This window comes from Polyodon spathula, chromosome 20, assembly GCF_017654505.1.
Source record: "Polyodon spathula isolate WHYD16114869_AA chromosome 20, ASM1765450v1, whole genome shotgun sequence".
Taxonomy (NCBI): Eukaryota; Metazoa; Chordata; class Actinopteri; order Acipenseriformes; family Polyodontidae; genus Polyodon; species Polyodon spathula.
In genome coordinates, this window is record NC_054553.1 from 19014968 (window position 1) to 19040944 (window position 25977).

Consider the following 25977-nt stretch of genomic DNA (forward strand, 5'->3'; position numbering starts at 1 on the left):
ACACCTTCTATCACAATGATCATACAGACTGAATAACACCTTCTATCACAACGATCATACAGACTGAATAACACCTTCTATCACAACGATCATACAGACTGAATAACACCTTCTATCACAACGATCATACAGACTGAATAACACCTTCTATCACAACGATCATACAGACTGAATAACACCTTCTATCACAACGATCATACAGACTGAATAACACCTTCTATCACAACGATAATACAGACTGAATAACACCTTCTATCACAACGATCATACAGACTGAATAACACCTTCTATCACAATGATCATACAGACTGAATAACACCTTCTATCACAAAGATAATACAGACTGAATAACACCTTCTATCACAACAATAATACAGACTGAATAACATCTTCTATCACAACGATCATACAGACTGAATAACACCTTCTATCACAACGATCAATACAGACTGAATAACACCTTCTATCACAACGATCATACAGACTGAATAACACCTTCTATCACAACGATAACACATACAGACTGAATAACACCTTCTATCACAAGGATAATACAGACTGAATAACACCTTCTATCACAACGATAATACAGACTGAATAACATCTTCTATCACAACGATCATATTGGCTGAATAACACCTTCTATCACAACGATAATACAGAATGAATAACACCTTCTATCACAATGATCATACAGACTGAATAACACCTTCTATCACAATGATCATACAGACTGAATAACACCTTCTATCACAACGATAATACAGACTGAATAACACCTTCTATCACAACGATCATACAGACTGAATAACACCTTCTATCACAACGATCATACAGACTGAATAACACCTTCTATCACAACGATAATACAGACTGAATAACACCTTCTATCACAACGATCATACAGACTGAATAACACCTTCTATCACAACGATAATACAGACTGAATAACACCTTCTATCACAACGATAATACAGACTGAATAACATCTTCTATCACAACGATCATATTGGCTGAATAACACCTTCTATCACAACGATAATACAGAATGAATAACACCTTCTATCACAACGATCATACAGACTGAATAACACCTTCTATCACAACGATAATACAGACTGAATAACACCTTCTATCACAACGATCATACAGACTGAATAACACCTTCTATCACAACGATCATACAGACTGAATAACACCTTCTATCACAACGATAATACAGACTGAATAACACCTTCTATCACAACGATAATACAGACTGAATAACACCTTCTATCACAACGATCATACAGACTGAATAACACCTTCTATCACAACGATCATACAGACTGAATAACACCTTCTATCACAACGATCATACAGACTGAATAACACCTTCTATCACAACGATCATACAGACTGAATAACACCTTCTATCACAACGATCATACAGACTGAATAACACCTTCTATCACAACGATAATACAGACTGAATAACACCTTCTATCACAACGATCACCTTCTATACAGATAATACTGAATAACACCTACAGAACTGAATAACACCTTCTATCACAACGATCCTACAGGCTGAATAACACCTTCTATCACAACGATCATACAGACTGAATAACACCTTCTATCACAACGATAATACAGACTGAATAACACCTTCTATCACAACGATAATACAGACTGAATAACACCTTCTATCACAACATACAGACTGAATAACATTCTATCATACAGACTGAATAACACCTTCTATCACAACGATCATACAGACTGAATAACACCTTCTATCACAACGATAATACAGACTGAATAACACCTTCTATCACAACGATCATACAGACTGAATAACACCTTCTATCACAACGATCATACAGACTGAATAACACCTTCTATCACAACGATCATACAGACTGAATAACACCTTCTATCACAACGATCATACAGACTGAATAACACCTTCTATCACAACGATTATACAGACTGAATAACACCTTCTATCACAACGATAATACAGACTGAATAACACCTTCTATCACAACGATCATATTGGCTGAATAACATCTTCTAACACAACGATCATACAGACTGAATAACACCTTCTTCTATACACAGACTGAATAACACCTTCTATCACAACACACAGACTGAATAACACCTTCTATCACAACGATAATACAGAGACTGAATAACACCTTCTATCACAACGATCATACAGACTGAATAACACCTTCTATCACAACGATCATACAGACTGAATAACACCTTCTATCACAACGATAATACAGACTGAATAACACCTTCTATCACAACGATAATACAGACTGAATAACACCTTCTATCACAACGATAATACAGACTGAATAACACCTTCTATCACAACGATCATATTGGCTGAATAACACCTTCTATCACAACGATAATACAGAATGAATAACACCTTCTATCACAACGATCATACAGACTGAATAACACCTTCTATCACAACGATCATACAGACTGAATAACACCTTCTAATAACACAACGATAATACAGACTGAATAACACCTTCTATCACAACGATCATACAGACTGAATAACACCTTCTATCACAACGATAATACAGACTGAATAACACCTTCTATCAACAATAATACAGATGAATAACAGATCTGAATAACACCTTCTATCACAACGATCATACAGACTGAATAACACCTTCTATCACAACGATAATACAGACTGAATAACACCTTCTATCACAACGATAATACAGACTGAATAACACCTTCTATCACAACGATAATACAGACTGAATAACACCTTCTATCACAAGGATAATACAGACTGAATAACACCTTCTATCACAACGATAATACAGAATGAATAACACCTTCTATCACAATGATCATACAGACTGAATAACACCTTCTATCACAACGATCACACAGACTGAATAACACCTTCTATCACAACGATTATACAGACTGAATAACACCTTCTATCACAACGATAATACAGAATGAATAACACCTTCTATCACAACAATAATACAGACTGAATAACACCTTCTATCACAACGATCATACAGACTGAATAACACCTTCTATCACAACGATAATACAGACTGAATAACACCTTCTATCACAACGATAATACAGACTGAATAACATCTTCTAACACAATGATCATACAGACTGAATAACACCTTCTATCACAACGATCATACAGACTGAATAACACCTTCTATCACAAGGATAATACAGACTGAATAACACCTTCTATCACAACGATAATACAGAATGAATAACACCTTCTATCACAACGATAATACAGACTGAATAACATCTTCTAACACAATGATCATACAGACTGAATAACAACTTCTATCACAATAACACCTTCTATCACAACGATACAGACTGAATAACACCTTCTATCACAACGATCATACAGACTGAATAACACCTTCTATCACAACGATCATACAGACTGAATAACACCTTCTATCACAACGATAATACAGACTGAATAACACCTTCTATCACAACGATAATACAGACTGAATAACACCTTCTATCACAACGATAATACAGACTGAATAACAGCTTCTATCACAATGATCATACAGACTAAATAACACCTTCTATCACAACGATAATATACAGACTGAATAACACCTTCTATCACAACGATAATACAGATCTGAATAACACCTTCTATCACAACGATCATACAGACTGAATAACACCTTCTATCACAACGATAATACAGACTGAATAACACCTTCTATCACAACGATAATACAGAATGAATAACACCTTCTATCACAACGATAATACAGACTGAATAACACCTTCTATCACAACGATCATACAGACTGAATAACACCTTCTATCACAACGATAATACAGACTGAATAACACCTTCTATCACAACGATAATACAGACTGAATAACATCTTCTATCACAACGATCATACAGACTGAATAACACCTTCTATCACAACGATAATACAGAATGAATAACACCTTCTATCACAATGATCATACAGACTGAATAACACCTTCTATCACAACGATCATACAGACTGAATAACACCTTCTATCACAACGATAATACAGACTGAATAACACCTTCTATCACAACGATCATACAGACTGAATAACACCTTCTATCACAACGATAATACAGACTGAATAACACCTTCTATCACAACGATAATACAGACTGAATAACACCTTCTATCACAACGATAATACAGACTGAATAACACCTTCTATCACAACGATAATACAGACTGAATAACACCTTCTATCACAACGATAATACAGACTGAATAACACCTTCTATCACAACGATAATACAGACTGAATAACATCTTCTATCACAACGATCATACAGACTGAATAACACCTTCTATCACAACGATAATACAGACTGAATAACACCTTCTATCACAACGATAATACAGACTGAATAACACCTTCTATCACAACGATAATACAGACTGAATAACACCTTCTATCACAACAATAATACAGAATGAATAACACCTTCTATCACAATGATAATACAGACTGAATAACACCTTCTATCACAACGATCATACAGACTGAATAACACCTTCTATCACAACGATAATACAGACTGAATAACACCTTCTATCACAACGATAATACAGAATGAATAACACCTTCTATCACAACAATCATACAGACTGAATAACACCTTCTATCACAACGATAATACAGACTGAATAACACCTTCTATCACAACGATAATACAGACTGAATAACACCTTCTATCACAACGATAATACAGACTGAATAACACCTTCTATCACAACGATAATACAGACTGAATAACACCTTCTATCACAACGATCATACAGACTGAATAACACCTTCTATCACAACGATAATACAGACTGAATAACACCTTCTATCACAACGATCATACAGACTGAATAACACCTTCTATCACAACGACTGAATAACACCTTCTATCACAACGATAATACAGACTGAATAACACCTTCTATCACAACGATAATACAGACTGAATATCATCTTCTATCACAACGATCATACAGACTGAATAACACCTTCTATCACAACGATAATACAGACTGAATAACACCTTCTATCACAACGATCATACAGACTGAATAACACCTTCTATCACAACGATAATACAGACTGAATAACACCTTCTATCACAACGATCATACAGACTGAATAACACCTTCTATCACAACGATAATACAGACTGAATAACACCTTCTATCACAACGATAATACAGACTGAATAACATCTTCTATCACAACGATCATACAGACTGAATAACACCTTCTATCACAACGATAATACAGACTGAATAACACCTTCTATCACAACGATAATACAGACTGAATAACACCTTCTATCACAACGATAATACAGACTGAATAACATCTTCTATCACAACGATCATACAGACTGAATAACACCTTCTATCACAACGATAATACAGACTGAATAACACCTTCTACAACGATCATACAGACTGAATAACACCTTCTATCACAACGATAATACAGACTGAATAACACCTTCTATCACAACGATAATACATAACACCTTCTATCACAACGATAATACAGACTGAATAACACCTTCTATCACAACGATAATACAGACTGAATAACACCTTCTATCACAACGATAATACAGACTGAATAACACCTTCTATCACAACGATCATACAGACTGAATAACACCTTCTATCACAACGATAATACAGACTGAATAACACCTATCACAACGATAATACAGACTGAATAACACCTTCTATCACAACGATAATACGGAATGAATAACACCTTCTATCACAACGATCATACAGACTGAATAACACCTTCTATCACAACGATAATACAGACTGAATAACACCTTCTACACAACGATCATGAATAACACCTTCTATCACAACGATAATACAGAATGAATAACACCTTCTATCACAACGATCATACAGACTGAATAACACCTTCTATCACAACGATAATACAGACTGAATAACACCTTCTATCACAACGATAATACAGACTGAATAACACCTTCTATCACAACGATAATACAGACTGAATAACACCTTCTATCACAACGATAATACAGACTGAATAACACCTTCTATCACAACGATAATACAGACTGAATAACACCTTCTATCACAACGATAATACAGACTGAATAACACCTTCTATCACAACGATAATACAGACTGAATAACACCTTCTATCACAACGATAATACAGACTGAATAACACCTTCTATCACAACGATAATACAGACTGAATAACACCTTCTATCACAACGATAATACAGACTGAATAACACCTTCTATCACAACGATAATACAGACTGAATAACATCTTCTATCACAACGATCATACAGACTGAATAACACCTTCTATCACAACGATAATACAGACTGAATAACACCTTCTATCACAACGATCATACAGACTGAATAACACCTTCTATCACAACGATAATACAGACTGAATAACACCTTCTATCACAACGATAATACAGACTGAATAACACCTTCTATCACAACGATAATACAGACTGAATAACACCTTCTATCACAACGATAATACAGACTGAATAACACCTTCTTCTATCACAACAGACTGATAATACAGACTGAATAACACCTTCTATCACAACGATCATACAGACTGAATAACACCTTCTATCACAACGATAATACAGACTGAATAACACCTTCTATCACAACGATAATACAGACTGAATAACACCTTCTATCACAACGATAATACAGACTGAATAACACCTTCTATCACAACGATAATACAGACTGAATAACACCTTCTATCACAACGATCATACAGACTGAATAACACCTTCTATCACAACGATAATACAGACTGAATAACACCTTCTATCACAACGATCATACAGACTGAATAACACCTTCTATCACAACGATAATACAGACTGAATAACACCTTCTATCACAACGATAATACAGACTGAATAACACCTTCTATCACAACGATAATACAGACTGAATAACACCTTCTATCACAACGATCATACAGACTGAATAACACCTTCTATCACAACGATAATACAGACTGAATAACACCTTCTATCACAACGATCATACAGACTGAATAACACCTTCTATCACAACATCATACAGACTGAATAACACCTTCTATCACAACGATAATACAGACTGAATAACACCTTCTATCACAACGATAATACAGACTGAATAACACCTTCTATCACAACGATAATACAGACTGAATAACACCTTCTATCACAACTGATAATACAGACTGAATAACACCTTCTATCACAACGATAATACAGACTGAATAACACCTTCTATCACAACGATCATACAGACTGAATAACACCTTCTATCACAACGATCATACAGACTGAATAACACCTTCTATCACAACGATAATACAGACTGAATAACACCTTCTCTATCACAACGATAATACATGAATAACACCTTCTATCACAACGATCATACAGACTGAATAACACCTTCTATCACAAGGATAATACAGACTGAATAACACCTTCTATCACAACGATAATACAGACTGAATAACACCTTCTATCACAACGATAATACAGACTGAATAACACCTTCTATCACAACGATAATACAGACTGAATAACACCTTCTATCACAACGATCATACAGACTGAATAACACCTTCTATCACAACGATAATACAGACTGAATAACACCTTCTATCACAACGATAATACAGACTGAATAACATCTTCTATCACAACGATCATACAGACTGAATAACACCTTCTATCACAACGATAATACAGACTGAATAACACCTTCTATCACAACGATAATACAGACTGAATAACACCTTCTATCACAACGATAATACAGACTGAATAACACCTTCTATCACAACGATCACCTTCTACAGACTGAATAACACCTTCTATCACAACGATAATACAGACTGAATAACACCTTCTATCACAACGATAATACAGACTGAATAACACCTTCTATCACAACGATCATACAGACTGAATAACACCTTCTATCACAACGATAATACAGACTGAATAACACCTTCTATCACAACGATCATACAGACTGAATAACACCTTCTATCACAACGATAATACAGACTGAATAACACCTTCTATCACAACGATAATACAGACTGAATAACATCTTCTATCACAACGATCATACAGACTGAATAACACCTTCTATCACAACGATCATACAGACTGAATAACACCTTCTATCACAACGATAATACAGACTGAATAACACCTTCTATCACAACGATAATACAGAATGAATAACACCTTCTATCACAACGATCATACAGACTGAATAACACCTTCTATCACAACGATAATACAGACTGAATAACACCTTCTATCACAACGATAATACAGACTGAATAACACCTTCTATCACAACGATAATACAGACTGAATAACACCTTCTATCACAACGATAATACAGACTGAATAACATCTTCTATCACAACGATCATACAGACTGAATAACACCTTCTATCACAACGATAATACAGACTGAATAACACCTTCTATCACAACGATAATACAGACTGAATAACATCTTCTATCACAACGATCATACAGACTGAATAACACCTTCTATCACAACGATAATACAGATGAATAACACCTTCTATCACAACGATAATACAGACTGAATAACACCTTCTATCACAACGATCATACAGACTGAATAACACCTTCTATCACAACGATAATACAGACTGAATAACACCTTCTATCACAACGATAATACAGACTGAATAACACCTTCTATCACAACGATAATACAGACTGAATAACACCTTCTATCACAATGATCATACAGACTGAATAACACCTTCTATCACAACGATAATACAGACTGAATAACACCTTCTATCACAACGATAATACAGACTGAATAACACCTTCTATCACAACAATCATACAGACTGAATAACACCTTCTATCACAACGATCATACAGACTGAATAACACCTTCTATCACAACGATAATACAGACTGAATAACACCTTCTATCACAACGATAATACAGACTGAATAACATCTTCTATCACAACGATCATACAGACTGAATAACACCTTCTATCACAACGATAATACAGACTGAATAACACCTTCTATCACAACGATAATACAGAATGAATAACACCTTCTATCACAACAGATCATACAGACTGAATAACACCTTCTATCACAACGATAATACAGACTGAATAACACCTTCTATCACAACGATAATACAGACTGAATAACACCTTCTATCACAACGATAATACAGACTGAATAACACCTTCTATCACAACGATAATACAGACTGAATAACACCTTCTATCACAACAATCATACAGACTGAATAACACCTTCTATCACAACGATAATAACAGATAATGAAATAACACCTTCTATCACAACGATAATACAGACTGAATAACACCTTCTATCACAACGATAATACAGATAATGAATAACACCTTCTATCACAACGATAATACAGACTGAATAACACCTTCTAACACAACGATAATACAGACTGAATAACACCTTCTATCACAACGATCATACAGACTGAATAACACCTTCTATCACAACGATAATACAGACTGAATAACACCTTCTATCACAACGATCATACAGACTGAATAACACCTTCTATCACAACGATAATACAGACTGAATAACACCTTCTATCACAACGATAATACAGAATGAATAACACCTTCTATCACAACGATAATACAGACTGAATAACACCTTCTATCACAACGATAATACAGACTGAATAACACCTTCTATCACAACGATAATACAGACTGAATAACACCTTCTATCACAACGATAATACAGACTGAATAACACCTTCTATCACAACAATAATACAGACTGAATAACACCTTCTATCACAACAATCATACAGACTGAATAACACCTTCTATCACAACGATCATACAGACTGAATAACACCTTCTATCACAACGATAATACAGACTGAATAACACCTTCTATCACAACGATCATGAATAACACCTTCTATCACAACGATCATACAGACTGAATAACACCTTCTATCACAACAGATAATACAGACTGAATAACACCTTCTATCACAACGATAATACAGACTGAATAACACCTTCTATCACAACGATAATACAGACTGAATAACACCTTCTATCACAACGATCATACAGACTGAATAACACCTTCTATCACAACGATAATACAGACTGAATAACACCTTCTATCACAACGAATAATACAGACTGAATAACACCTTCTATCACAACGATCATACAGACTGAATAACACCTTCTATCACAACGATAATACAGACTGAATAACACCTTCTATCACAACGATCATACAGACTGAATAACACCTTCTATCACAACGATCATACAGACTGAATAACACCTTCTATCACAACGATAATACAGACTGAATAACACCTTCTATCACAACGATAATACAACGACTGAATAACACCTTCTATCACAACAGATAATACAGACTGAATAACACCTTCTATCACAACGATAATACAGACTGAATAACACCTTCTATCACAACGATAATACAGACTGAATAACACCTTCTATCACACCTTCTATCACAACAACGATAATACAGACTGAATAACACCTTCTATCACAACGATAATACAGACTGAATAACACCTTCTATCACAACGATAATACAGACTGAATAACACCTTCTATCACAATGATCATACTGACTGAATAACACCTTCTATCACAACGATAATACAGACTGAATAACACCTTCTATCACAACGGTAATACAGACTGAATAACACCTTCTATCACAACGATAATACAGACTGAATAACACCTTCTATCACAACAATAATACAGACTGAATAACAACTTCTATCACAACGATCATACAGACTGAATAACACCTTCTATCACAACGATAATACAGACTGAATAACACCTTCTATCACAACGATAATACAAGGAATAAAATCCATTTATTTAGTAAATGCATGCGTACTTACACATAATTACAATGTTATTATTGTTGGAACCCCACCAATACTTTAAGTTGTGCATTTATTTGCTTTGTCGTACTTTGTGGTGTGTAAGGGCTTCCATAGCAGTGGCATCAAGGTTATATATACTGGACGTGCTGGCGCAAAGGGGCAGTCCAGAGAATTGAATGTGTACTTCACTAGACACCGTATCTATGCGGGCAGCTAGCTAAAATACATTAAAGCTCAAGGTTAATAAATACTGACCTCTGGTTTGGACACTCAGATCATCTGCGCAAAGGTGGCTGTGCTGTTACGGAACCCCCGGAGTTAATATGTGACATTTGACACATTGATAATTACAAATTGTCTAGACTTCTGCACATGTACAGTTACATATATTGTGCAAAAAGATTTATACATTATGTACATTGTAACTATGCATAATGACATTGTAATTATGTGTAAGTACATGTGTATTTACTAAGTAAATATAATCTACTATAAATACACAGTAATTAGAGACTTAATGTAAAGTGCTACCCATACTGGAAACCAATGGCAAAATGTAGGTGAGAATGTAGGTGTAACTAGATTTATCATAGAAAATGCATCACCAGAGGTGTTGAATAATTAAATACATACATACACACATACATACATACATGCATACATACATACACACAGTACACAGTGATAAGAGCAGCCTACCTTGGGTTGCTGGTAGTGCTCCATTGCCATGGTGATGACGTTGAGGCCAATCACCACTGTGATGAAGAGGTCCAGGTAGTGGCTGGTGCACATCTTGTGTATGAGGAGGCGGGAGGGGGAGTAGTCGGAGTAGTAGGGTTTGCACTGCGCTTCTACATGGGAGGAGGAGAGAGAGTCAGAGTGCAAGCAGGGATCACAGGGAAAAAGTGATCACACCACATATACAGTCATACGAGTCCTGCTGTCTAGCGGCAGAGAAAGACCAGGCCATTGTACTCACCCCCCTCGCTGCAAGTCCACCTGCACAAGTAAGCTTGGCATTGATACTGTACTGTATGTCATCTGTAACTTCAACCATACATTCTGAAGGGAAAGTAGGCTGGTTTTAAAGGCACTTGGGGGTCAAAAAGGTGAATAGTCCAGTCTGAATAAAAGGCAGACATTAGTGCACATCATATAAGTTAAAACTTAGTATGTAGGGTATCTCTTGTTATATATGAAATGTCATCTTGTGCTGTTTCAGAGAGGCCTGTAAACTGACGCACCACAAACCATGCAGAATAACGTCTCTTATAATAAAGAGACACCCTACAATCGACGTTTGAACTTCTTATGAACACAGAAATTGAAGGTTGTACACAGGATCTGCTATTAAACATTAAAAGGAGTTTTTATGTAAATATAGAATAATGTCGTATGTTCCATACATGGAACCTTTACTCAAGATATGTCCTTCAGTTTTTAGACAAATCTGAGGGTTGATTTCTCATACAGTATGTGATTGTTCAGCAGATGAAACTATGAGACAATAAACTAAAAAACTCTTCTGTGGACGAAATTATAACACAAGGCTTTTAACCCATGTGAATTTCTGTGCTATTACAGCAGTACTGGGCGAGGGTATCAATGCGTGGAGAGGGGAGCAGTGACTGCATGGCCTGATCTTTTTAAAAGCCCTCAGGGGAAGCCACTTCCCCCAGTATCCTGCACCAAACTGGGCTCAGCTTGCTCGCGCTGCAGGCAGAGATGCTTCACCAGACTACCCTGGAATGCAGAGGAGCAGTAATTACATGTGGGGCTGCTTGCTTATCGATCTCAAGCAACTGGGTTGTGCAGCCGCCACTCCCCCAGCCAGCACCCAGGAAGAAATATTCTGCCAGAACAGCAGGGGGGAGAAGGGGGTTTCCCTGGCCTGATTCTTCAAAATGTGCAAGAAACATGTGGGATTAGGTAATTTTTTTTTTTTAATGAAGCCTAGATCTGCAGAAGCTACCAGAATTAGGAATGGGAGAAACAGGGTCCTGCAGAGCGCAGTGAAGCAGGGAAAGCATCTGTCTCATGTACAGTACTCCCAAATGTACCGCAGGCCCCAGACTGCTTGCATGAGACATTTCAAGTGCTGCCCACACAATGCAGGGTAAACATAGCACAGCAAAGCCAGTGTGAGCTAGTGGACATTACGGCGCTTGTTCTGTTATGGACAGTGCACACAGCACATTTTCAGTTCTCCTTTGTTATAATTACTAGGCAGGAAAAATAATATAGCAAACAAATACCTGTCTGAGTCACCTGTCTGCTATCACTGTGAAGGGCCCTGCTCTATTGGGGATGTTAAACACGTTCTTAGTTCTTATAGCTTAGCTTTCACTCTTCGATGTGTGCTATGTTTTTCAATTCAGTTTTCTACTAACACATCTAGCAATTCACTAAACTTTTAACTAGACCCACTGATGTCAGCCAGTAAATGAATTCAGTGCATTATTAATTTGCTTTGTTCTTACTTGAACAAGAAGTACATTTGGTCTTGCTTTCTTGCTTTCTCAAAGGGAGCGCTGTTCACAGTTTTAATTTGACATTGTGTTGTTCCCTAGATGGCGCATAACTCTTATTGTAAAACGATTTACCATTTAGTAATATTGTAATAGGAAATTACATAGGACTTTAAATATGTTGTAAAATGGATTGCTTATAATTCTTATTTTTTCCAATTACAACACACTGACCACATCTTGTGTAGGATCTCTTTTTGCAAAATGTTGTGTTATAAAAAGAATACACCCTACACACAATGTATTGACTTTTTATAAATCACAACCAAGGCTGTACTACAATTTAATACATCAACTGTGTGCAGCATATTCCATGCGCAGCATGTACACAGGATAGGATATTATTGGAATTTTACAAATCTGTAACAGCAATGGATTTATTTTTTGTTGGTTTTAAATTGAATATAAGGGAATCTACCATGGCCATTTGCAGTATCTGGGCTATATACAAGCACTGATTCTGCAGCCCCAACATTGCAGTACTGCCTCACTGCGTCTCTATGGAGCTGTCCAGTTTATAGAGAAGCACTGTTTCTGCAGCCACAAAATTGCAGTACTGCTTCACTGCATCTGTATGGAGCTATCCAGTTTATAGAGAAGCACTGATTCTGTAGCCCCAAAATTGCAGTACTGCCTCACTGCGTCTCTACGGAGCTGTCCAGTTTATAGATAGGCACAGATTCTGCAGCCCCAACATTGCAGTACTGCTTCACTGCGTCTGTATGGAGCTGTCCATTTTATAGACAAGCACTAATTCTGCAGCCCCAACATTGCAGTACTGCCTCACTGCGCCTGTACAGAGTTGTTTGCATCCCTGCTTAGCATTACTATTTAAAGAGTAAGCAGCGGCGCTCCCAACTGATTAAATAACTTACCTACAATTGTTCTTTTCATTGTCATCTTGAGAACCTTTTACATTTATAACTTTAAAGTCTGCTTCAAAGCTCTTTTGAAAATGTTCGCTCTAGTATACTAATAGTGCAAGGATTATTGTCCACAGGAAAGCCAGAGCACTTGTTGTTAGGTTTTTTTTGTTTGTTTTTTTTTATTCGCTCTCCGGCACTGATTTAGAGGACAGATCGTAAACCCCAGTGCACTACAGTGGACATTTTGAAAAGAGCTTTGAAACAGACTTTAAAGTTATAAGTGTACAAAGTTGTCAGAATGTTAAGAATGAAAAGAGAAATTACAGGAATGTTATTCAAACAGTTGTAGCAACACGTGGTGACACATAACACTATATTTTCCGGAACCCCGCTACTTATTTTTTAAATGTATTATATTTTTTTCCTATGGGCTCCTATTTCTTCTGAAACTCCTGTGATGAACTGACCATATAACTAAAACTGGATTCATGCAAAACATAAACATTACTCAATTAGGACATAACAAGATCTGGAAAGCTCTAGGGCTCTTTTTTAATTAGCATAATCATGTATGAAACAGAAAATCGATTTCTATATATGTATATATTCTAATTTCTTGGGTAACCAGCAGAGGAATGCTTGAAGATCCTGTAACAGGATTAGCAGCTGGGCTCCTCACACTGGAGTGAAGGGATTGAAATCTTAAAGAGTAAACCTCCCAGGCTGATTAGTGCTGGTGTTGCTAGTATACAGGTGTCACTTGATAATTTGTCTGTCATGCATTTTCTCCACCAGAAATGACAGTTTATTTGAAAACAATGTGCTGGTTTTACCCCCACACTCTTAAACATTTCATTGTTGCATACTTACTTTTGTCCCCCTATGTGGGATATATGTCATGAGTTTCTGCAATGGTGACTCAAGGGTTGTCCAGGATGCAGTGTGATACTCATTCAGGCAGTCACTATTGTAGGTATATATAAATGTACAGTGCCTATAGAAAGTCTACACCTCCTTGAACTTTTTTCACATTTTGATGTGTCAGTACCTCAGAGTTAAATGCATTTAAATGAGGATTTTTTCCACTTATCTACACACCATACTCCACACTGTTAAGGGGACAAAAGTTTTTATTGAGAAAAAAATTATATGTTTAATTGGATAAGTCTCCACACCCCCCTGAGTTAATACTTGGTGGAAGCACCTTTGGCAGCAATTACAGCTGTGAGTCTGTTGGGATAGGCCTCTACCAACTTTGCACACCTAGATTTGGCAATATTTCACCATTCTTCTTTACTAAACTGTCTAAGCTCTGTCAGGTTCCTTGGGAGCGTTGATGGACCGCAATCAACACATTTTCGATTGGATTTAGGTTAGGGCTCTGACTGGGCCACTCAAGGACATTTACCTTTTTGTTCCTTAGCCACTTCAGTGTAGCTTTGGCTATGTGCTTTGGGTCGTTGTCATGCTGAATGGTGAACTTCCATCCCAGTTTCAGCTTTCTTGCAGAGGGCAGCAGGTTTTCCTCAAGGACTTCTCTGTACTTTGCTCCATTCATTCTGACAAGAATGAATCCCTTCTATTCTGACAAGTGTCCCAGTCCCTGCCGATGAGAAACATCCCCATAATATGATGCTGCCTCCACCATGCTTCATAGTAGGGAAGGTGTTCTTTGGGTGATGTGCTGTGTTGGGTTTGCACCAAACATAACACTTTGCATTTAGGCCAAAAAGTTCAATTTTTGTTTCGTCAGAACACAAAACTTTTTGCCACAGTTACAGAATCTTCTGAGTGTTTTTTTGCATACTTCAAACGGGATTCAAGGTGGGTTTTCTTGAGTAATGGCTTCCTTCTTGCCACCCTACCATACAGGAGATTTGTGGAGTGCTTGGGATATTGTTGTCACATGCACACTTTGACCAGTCTTGACCATAAAAGCCGGTAGCTCTTGCAAAGTTGCCATTGGCCTCTTGGTAGCCTCTTTGATCAGTCTCCTTCTTGCTCGGTCATCCAGTTTGGAGGGACTGCCTGATCTAGGCAGGGTCTTGGTGGTGTCATACACCTTCCACTTCTTAATAATCATCTTGACCATGCTCCAAGGGATATTCAAGGCCTTTGATATTTTTTTATACCCATCCCCTGATCTGTGCCTTTCAACAACTTTGTCCTATAGTTCTTTTGAAAGCGCCTTAGTGCTCATGGTTGAGTCTTTGCTTTGAAATGCACTACCCAGCAGAGGGAAGCTACAGGAACTGCTGAATTTATCCTGAAATCATGTGAATCACTACAATTTAACACAGGTGGAGGCCACTTAACTTGGTATGTGATTTTGAAGGCGATTGATTACACCTGAGCTAATTTAGGATTGCTATTAAGTGTTGGACACTTATCCAACCAAGCTATTTCAGTTTTTATTTTTTTATTAATTTTCTACAAATTTCTAAAATATTTTTTCACATGGAAGTTGTGGGGTAGGATGTGTAGATAATTTCAGGCTATAATGCAACAAAGGTGAACAATTTGAAAGGGGTGTGACTTTCTATAGACACTGTATGTATCTATACTGCTCATCCAGTCCCAGCAGGGGCCAGTGTACTTACCCCTGGGGAAAGGAGAAGTTATATGTGCCTGTTCTGCCCTGGTGAAGCCTGCATCACACTGGCAGGGGCAGACAGACAGCTGCTGCAACCCTGACAGAATAAAACGCACATCTCCAAACTATACACTGTACAGCAGGGGCCATGCATGGGATTGAACCCTGTCTTACTAGAAGAACTCCCTTACAGAGACTCAAGGCATTGATTTGAGCAGCCTGGACCCTGATAAGCCATGGCCAGGTTTGTAGAGTATTTTACAGCACTGAGAATCATGTAGATTTATCCAGCCACCTATTTATCCATCCCTATTTTAGGGATTACCCCCTAAAAGTGGTCAATAAATCTAGGGATTCCCCAGTGCTGTGAAATGCTACAACAAAAGTATTGGCTGATAAAATCAACTCCTTACCATTCCAAACGTGTAATTGAAATGGAATATAATGCCACTGCACAACTTTTCACTGTACTACTCTCCAGGACACGGCCCTACAGATTTGTTTTATTTTACCCAAGAAACAGAACATCCTAATAAAACTAAGCCAGAGCGAGGGATTAGGATTGACAATATACCTATTGAATTAGCTCTACAACCTTTTAGAACACATTGAGCCAACTTACCTTCACACTCCCATAACCCCTAGCTCTATCTCAAAATAGACTTGAGGTCTTACCTTCACACTCCCATAACCTCTAGCTACATCTCAACAGAGACTTGAGGTCTAACCTTCACACTCCCATAACTCCTAGCTCTATCTCAAAATAGAATTGAGGTCTTACCTTCACACTCCCATAACCCCTAGCTCTATCTCAACAGAGACTTGAGGTCTTACCTTCACACTCCCACAACCACTAGCTCTATCTCAAAATAGAATTGAGGTCTTACCTTCACACTCCCACAACCACTAGCTCTATCTCAAAATAGAATTGAGGTCTTACCTTCACACTCCCATAACCCCTAGCTCTATCTCAACAGAGACTTGAGGTCTTACCTTCACACTCCCATAACCCCTAGCTCTATCTCAACAGAGACTTGAGGTCTTACCTTCACACTCCCACAACCACTAGCTCTATCTCAAAATAGAATTGAGGTCTTACCTTCACACTCCCATAACCCCTAGCTCTATCTCAACAGAGACTTGAGGTCTTACCTTCACACTCCCATAACCCCTAGCTCCATCTCAACAGAGACTTGAGGTTTTACCTTCCCACTCCCATAACCCCTAGCTCTATCTCAACAGAGACTTGAGGTCTACCCTTCACACTCCCATTACCCCTAGCTCTATCTCAACAGAGACTTGAGGCCTGTCATTCTGAATTGCGCACTGTGAAACATATTTTCATGTACTGGGTCTTGAGACGTAAAGAATGTTCAATAATATATATATATATGACATACACACACACACACACAACATAACTATACTATTACCATTTACTCTATTGTAATGCTCAAAATGGCAGAGTTTGGGCTGCAGGAGGTGCCCCAGTGGAATGCCTGAAAGAAATTATTGTTTATAAATATTTTATATGTTTATATTTCCGTAGCAGATAAAGATTTAGCCAAACCCAAAACGCCTTTTTTTGTATGTTAAGAAGACTGCAACTTTTTAGAAAATCAACAATCTAATCTCAGACTAAGAGGCCCATAGGAAAAAAAGAACTTGCACTTAGGGAGGCAAAGTGAGATATTGCTATAAAGCGGTATAATCACAACAACATGGGTCGTAAAGCAACAACTTATATAAAATTCCAGCTGCTTTCAGATTTCAACATGACAATTTCAAACAAACTCATTCTATTCCTTCTATTGTGGATGTAACTCATTGTCGCCCCCTGTTGGTAAGTGTATTAACTGTACAGGGCAGCACGATGCAGGCTGTAATCTACTCTGGAGCTATCTCTCATGCTGGTCATGCTGTCACTCATTCTGAACCCTCAGACCCATGTTCATCTGCTCTGCATGCAGTAAACAAGTCCTTGATAACCATATTCACACTCAGAGGTAGATGTACTAAGATAGGCCAGTCGCAAGGCAAACATACCACAATTTGCATTTTCATTGCAACGATTAGAAAAGTATACATTTTGTCATATGTACTAAGAGAAAATATGTTAATGAAGAGAGATGCAATATGTTGCGTCCTCTTAGCGAGATTTGCAGTATTGCGAGAGTCATGCGACATATTTTCAAATAAATAATGAAAGGCAGTTTAATCCCATCAGATTCTATAGTGGGGCCCCCACCTTCACCCCAAATAAAAAATGTGTTTCTATCAAAAAGCTTTTCAAAATCATATAGTAGCTCCTCGCTATACTGGATATGTTTATCCTACATAAGGAGGTGTCGGGTTTAAAAAAATACAATAAAATTCACACCAATACATTTATAGTGCTCAGTGTATCTTAAATTTATAAATTACTGCAATGTTTTGGGTAGGCTACACATTACACTATGTGCAAATATAAATCTGTACTGTAGTCCTATTCAGTAAACAGTACAGTAGTAAAATCAAATGAGTACCTAGCCACTTTCTTTTTACTTTAGCCTGTAGCCTAGCAGTAACACAAAATAAATCCGGCTGCTGCATAAAAATGCGAATAAAATGTTATTTTAAATTGAAACTAAATTATTTCAGCATTTTTGTTATTTTTATTATTATTATTATTTTTAACTTGGCCTACTTAGTAGCTTAGACAATTAATAATAATAATAATAATAATAATAATAATAATAATAATAATAATAACAACAAAAATAATAATATGGCACCTTTCATAGTGGACCACCATCACAAAACAATTTAAAGATATGAGACTAAGATGTGTGAACTATGCATCAGCTGCAGAGTCACTTACAACAACGTCTCACCCGAAAGACGGAGCATAAGGAGGTAAGTGACTCGCTCAGGGTCACACAGAGAGTTAGTGGCTGAGCTGGGATTTGAACTGGGGATCTCCTGGTTACAAGCCCATTTCTTTAACCACTGGACCACACAGCCTCCTATAATTAACATAAAACAGATCATGGTGCTGCATTGACAAGTTATGATACAGGAGGACAGTCACTTGTTAATACAAATTTCAAGGGCCAGCAACAAATTTTGCATTATACCACTAATTCTTATTATGATTAGTAGCCTATAAGTCAAATGCATACGTTTTTATTTTAGTTATTCAGGGGTGGTGCTAAGTTGTGCACAGTTACAAACCACCTGCACATTAATAGAATATGTGTGGTTTTTATTGCTACACAGATGTAGAAATTAGTTTTCAAGGCTTGTAAGTACACCCTGTTTTTAAATGCTTTTAGGGAAAAATAGGTATTTGGGTGTTCGCCTCAAAAATGCATATACAATGCAAGTGGACAGGGAAATGCCAGCAACAATTGCGGCTGTTTAAAACATGCTTTCAAAAGTTCTTAACAAATTGATGCAACTGTAAGTGTCACAATTGTCAGCAGCTTTAGCACATCTCATTATAATATTTGAGAACCCTCATTTCCACTCCATTTTTGTGAATTTATGCAGGAACGCCCATAATTACATATTCATGTAAGAATGAATCGAAAAGCAAAAGCATTCCCTAAAAAAACTCCTAACAGCAATGCGCATGTTTAGTACATTTCACCCAGGACTTGTGACTCGCTTTCAACTGGTTTGTGACTATTGCGGCAAACGCAACACTTTCGTACATCTACCCCTGAATCTTTAGCAAAGGTTTTTTTTTAAATCCCATTTATTTAAATATTGGTTGAAAGAACCAGATAACATGCTTCAGTCTCACAACCTCAGAACAGTCACTTATTGTTAAAAAATAACCTTTTTTTTTAAATCCAGGAGAAAAGAGATGATAATTTGTTAGCAGAAAACATCAACATTTATATCTAGTTGAGAAATACAGACAGAGCATTGCAACTCCACGATAGGGGACAAACACATATATATATATATATATATATAAAAATCTACAGTACCCATATCATCAAGTACAAACTGCTGTATAGAAAATATAGATATTACATATTGATTGTAACACAATTGGTAATAGTCTAATTAGGGTCCAGATTTGGGTGGATTGAGACAATACACTTCTATACAGGTTTTAAAATAAAAGTTTATTGAAAGTAATAGCAGTTTTTTACTGTGTTTGCTTACGGTATGATTGGGGTTTATCCTGAATTGTTTGTTTAAATAGCGCCATAAAATCAAGTAGAAATCAGCACTGTGTGTTTTGATTGAAAACGCAAGTGCATTATCTTCCATAGTGTCCACTATAAAAGAGATAAGGATTGTTTGAACACCTTTGTTTAACTTCAGGCCTTTGCTTTAGTGGTGGGGGACACAATTAGGAGGTCTGACCGACACTGGGGGGGACTGTTTCAGGGGCACCCTAACACACTAGTCACAAGATCACTGGAGGCCCTTTCCCTGTATGGGTTAAACATTAGAAAGAGGTGGTTGTGAGAAATGCAACAGAACTCAGAATGGCAGCAACATCTGTGACGAGAGAAAATGGATGGAAAACCAGCTCCATTGCTGGTTTGCTCCATTCCTTTTTTTAAAGGATGCTGGTTTTATATGCACATTCAATACCTAAACGGAATGGTGAATAGCCACTACAGGAAGCCTTCAGAGTCAATGTAAGCTGGAGTGTATAAATATCACCATATTATTATGAATTGCACTGTTGGCACTTTCAAGAACCAGATCTTCACTATTGGTTTTGAATAGCCCGCTTGCTTTTTTAAATGTGGTTTTACTGATCGCATCGAACAGTTTTTTTTTTTTTAAACAGACACTTACTGTCTGCTGTGCTACAGCTATCATTTCAATATATTTGTTCAACAGAATCGTGCTTGCTTTGATATTTCTAATGCATATACCTTACACTGGGCTCAGCATGGCTGCAAGGGGGTGCTGCCAATGTAACAGACAATGACACCTAGCTCAAAATTATTCTATTAATATAATACCAAAATACACAAGTGATCTTAGGATGCCACTGTTTTTATACTGTAAAAGCCACATACATAGCTGCTAGCTGCACCAACCACCTATTTAAATAAATAGTTTATTGACACTTTTCTGAATCATTTCAAAACAATAAAAAAATGAGGAAACAATAATCTGAGGCTATGTCACTGGGCTATACCAGATAATTAATATAAAACTATGTTAGATTTTACCAGACTGCCATCTATGAAATTAACCTACTTCAGCAGCTTGTTTTTCTTCTCCAAGAAATACAAGGTAAGTGACTATGTCCACTTGCCTCGGTCTCTTTTATAAGTGAATATATCCAGTTGCCTTTCTCTTATATAAGTAAATATATCCAGTTGTCCCTGTCTCTCTACTATGGTATAAGAGTGCCTTCTCGAGGGTAAGAGTTCTGTGAAACTGAATGGTTCTGTCACCCAAAGACTGAAATGAGAAGATACTCTCATACCTTAAGAAACAGAGTCGACTGTACTGAACTGAGCTTATTATAAATAATGTTTTACTGTAAGGAAAGGAATACATAGTTAATGCTGTCATCCAATGATTAACAGTGAACAGTCTACAGTACACGAGATGATGTTGGAATGATTTGAAATCTGGGGTTTTGATTGTCAGAGTGTCTGCATGATTTATAGTACCTTGAGCACCGTCCCTGAGATGGGAGAAGCAGTAGTGTTGTTTAGGGCAGCATTCCTTTAGCACATCAAGCATACACTGAGTTGAAGGCTTCTGAAGCAGACCAAAAAGAACATTCTACTGGACTCCTCAACGTCGACAATAGATAAGAAAAGAAACACCCACATACCTGTATATATTTGAGAAAACCCAGTAGAAAAGGCAAAACGCAAAACCAAACATGACATGCACACAAACGCACACGCACACGCACGCACCCACAGACATGGTAAACAAGCCACACAGTTCTTTCTGAGTCTGACTTGAGAAAATGGACTATTTTGGAATGGAAAATTAATGGAAATTAAAGAGACTATGCAACTGGAGGTGGTGGTGCTGCTCAGGGGGTAAAATGAGAATTGGTTTCTATGGAATAACGTAATTTTTCTGTTCTTTGCTTCTTGCCAAGGGATTTGACTCATGGAGACCTTACCTTATCAACGACTATCTGTTTGAAGAAACTGTGTACTAGGATTCTGCTTTCAGATCTGTGCATTAATATAGGTTATAGGTGTTCCAAGCACACACACAGAACAACCTAATAGCCTTGTTATACCAGTATACAGAGAAGACGATTATGACTCGAATTGGTGTGAGATGTCCATGTCTTTCTTTGGTTGTTTGTCTTTTTGGATAGTAAGTGACATCAGAGTGCTGTTCTCTGACATGTATGGTTACACTCTGATAAAGTAGTAAAATGTTGCAATGTGATTGGTCAGGAACATAGTAATTAGGGTTGTGCAGGAAATAGGTTTGTAAATGGGTGGGCCCAAATTGGTCGGTATAGTGAGTGTGGTGAGTGTAACCATGGTCACTAAATCTGAACACTGCACAGCCCCAGAAATAATTTATTTGGCAGATGCCTTTATCTATACTTTGAGTTATTATGGGCCAAATTCACAAAACTCATGAGTTGTTTCAACGCTCACTTAGATACATTTTTTAAACGTAGATATTCGTGAAAATTTATATCTGAGCAAGGCTCATCAGGCTCATATTTTCACATCATGTGTTTAGTTAAGTCATATTTTTATAAGTTAGTTAAAATGCCTGTTAATTTTACAAAACTAGAACTGATGTTTTGTTTTACAATTTGTTACATTACCGTGAATTTCTCTCCTTTCAAAAAATAGGAGTTAATTAAAGACTGGAATAAATTATTTGCAAATATGTCCCATAGTGTTCTAGCAATGAGTACTGCAATGAACACTTTCTTCCATGCTAATGTAACAGATCACAAGCAATCTTGGTGATAATATCCATTTCTAATCCTTTCTTAGCGCTTGCAACATTTTCACTGGTCTCGTTTGTCTTTTGAGTCTTTGCTGGTTTTTATACTTCATTTAAGATATGCCATTATTTTAGAAACAATGAAAAGATGTTGCTGATTCCAGGTCTCTAATAACTTCCATTGTCCAATGGGCAAGCTACAATCCAACCATGTGACCTACTGCATCGGAAGTGAATAGGTACTAGGAAGCAACTGTTTAATTTGCTTTATCTGCAGAGTGTCCATTTCACGAATATAAAACAAAACAAGCAAAGATTTCAGTCCCAGTGAAAATGGGGGCTGGTTATGGTTGCTCATGATGATAGGGAATGAGAAAGTGGATTTTGTTGTTCACACCTCTTCAAGGGTGAATAACCCTAATGCAGTGAATGCTTTACAATCAGAGGCCAGGTTACAGGGACTGAGACAGAAGAAAAGGAGGTGAAGAATGAGAGAAGCCAGTGCTGGAGGGGAGCAATCCAAGACATAATCTTCACAAGGGGTCCTGGGATCAATAAGTTAAACTAGCCCTGGACTCACTAGTGCGCTACTGCAAGTCATTGCTTTTTCTCATTGTTAGTACAAAAGTGCTTATTTGGTCAGTTAACTTTTCCTTTATATCAAGGTCTTGAAAACAACAGCACTCTTTCACACAAGTTTATTAAGTGTTCATTAGCACAGGTTCTGTTTAACTACCTCCTGATCATTGTGTGTGGAGATTAAGTTTTCATTGCTGATGAAAGCAGATTTGGGTCCCCCCCCCCCCCCACTAAAGGAAGCCTGTCGTTTCAGTGTGTGTCATTGTTTGCCAAAATAAGTTATTGACAACTGCTAACTGGTCAAATCATAAGACTATTACTAATGTGCAAAGACAGAACCAAAACTTGCTTATTTTTTTAAAGCTACTCTTTCATTCATACAATGCATATTAAAATAGGCACATTAATCAGTAGGTGTGTATTCACAAAAATGGTTGAATTATCAAAGCTCTTTAATCCAAATCATCACTTAATATATTTTTTTCAGAAAGAAAAAACACATCCAATACAGTTACAAAACTACAAATAAACAGCTCTGCCATTTTACTGGGGCTGTGGTTCTTATTCAGACCGTTACACACCAGACGCAATACGATTTTTCCTTGGACGACAAGATGCTTTCGCAGTGACATGACCATACACACCAGAAGTGACACAGAGGCGATGCGACAGATTTAAAAACTGCCAGACCAATAAAACTATAAAATATTGCTATTGGCAAAACTATGATCAAGACTGGTACATATTCATCAACATGATTGTAGTACATTTATAATTGCGATGATCTTTGTCATGAAACTTTACAGCAAGTATTATAACAAGTATTATTTTTTCCTCCATCACTCTGTTGGACCATGTGCATTGAAGCTGTTCACTGATTGGTCAGTTCCCTAGTTGTCTCATGACAAGTCGCAAAAAATAGGATTCAATTTTATTTATTTTGTGTCTCTCCAGTGTCGCCCTGGTGTTGCCTCTGCGTCATCCATCGTGTCGCCTGTGGTGTGACATACTTATCAAAAGTATAAGTTCTCATTTTGTCACTTCACTGCAGTTTTGATGTGCCTTTCAGTTGAAAATCATTTCAATGGTGATTTAGAATTAAAAAAAAGTTGGGATAATTTGACCCAGTGTGTCTCTCCATATGCTCTTCAGCGCAATGCAGATAGACAATGGACAGTGATTCAATGATGGCACAAAGCTAGGGTAGAATGGTACTACATTGCAATCACATTTTGACATGCCAGTGGTACACAATGCACACTGCAGAACCATTACACCATTCAGTACCAGACAGACAGTGCGCTATCAGAATCACTGGACTGTGCAAATTCATTGTGTTGCCATTGCTGCTGGGGTTTGTAATAGGAGTCCAGTGTCCCCGGGGCTTAGAGAATGCAGTCAGTGAGAAGTGATGAATG

General features: G+C 37.2%; 1 protein-coding gene across 6 annotated transcripts in view; it reads right to left on the reverse strand.

Annotated features, from left to right (window-relative positions):
* The window catches only part of cacna1g (calcium channel, voltage-dependent, T type, alpha 1G subunit), a 188466-nt gene that overhangs the window by 32176 nt on the left and 130313 nt on the right, over positions 1–25977 (reverse strand). For all 6 annotated transcript variants that reach the window (XM_041220423.1, XM_041220421.1, XM_041220425.1 and 3 more), the window contains one exon: positions 11787–11938. In XM_041220423.1, coding sequence (XP_041076357.1) covers positions 11787–11938 — 152 coding nt within the window. The remainder of the gene's footprint in view (positions 1–11786; positions 11939–25977) is intronic.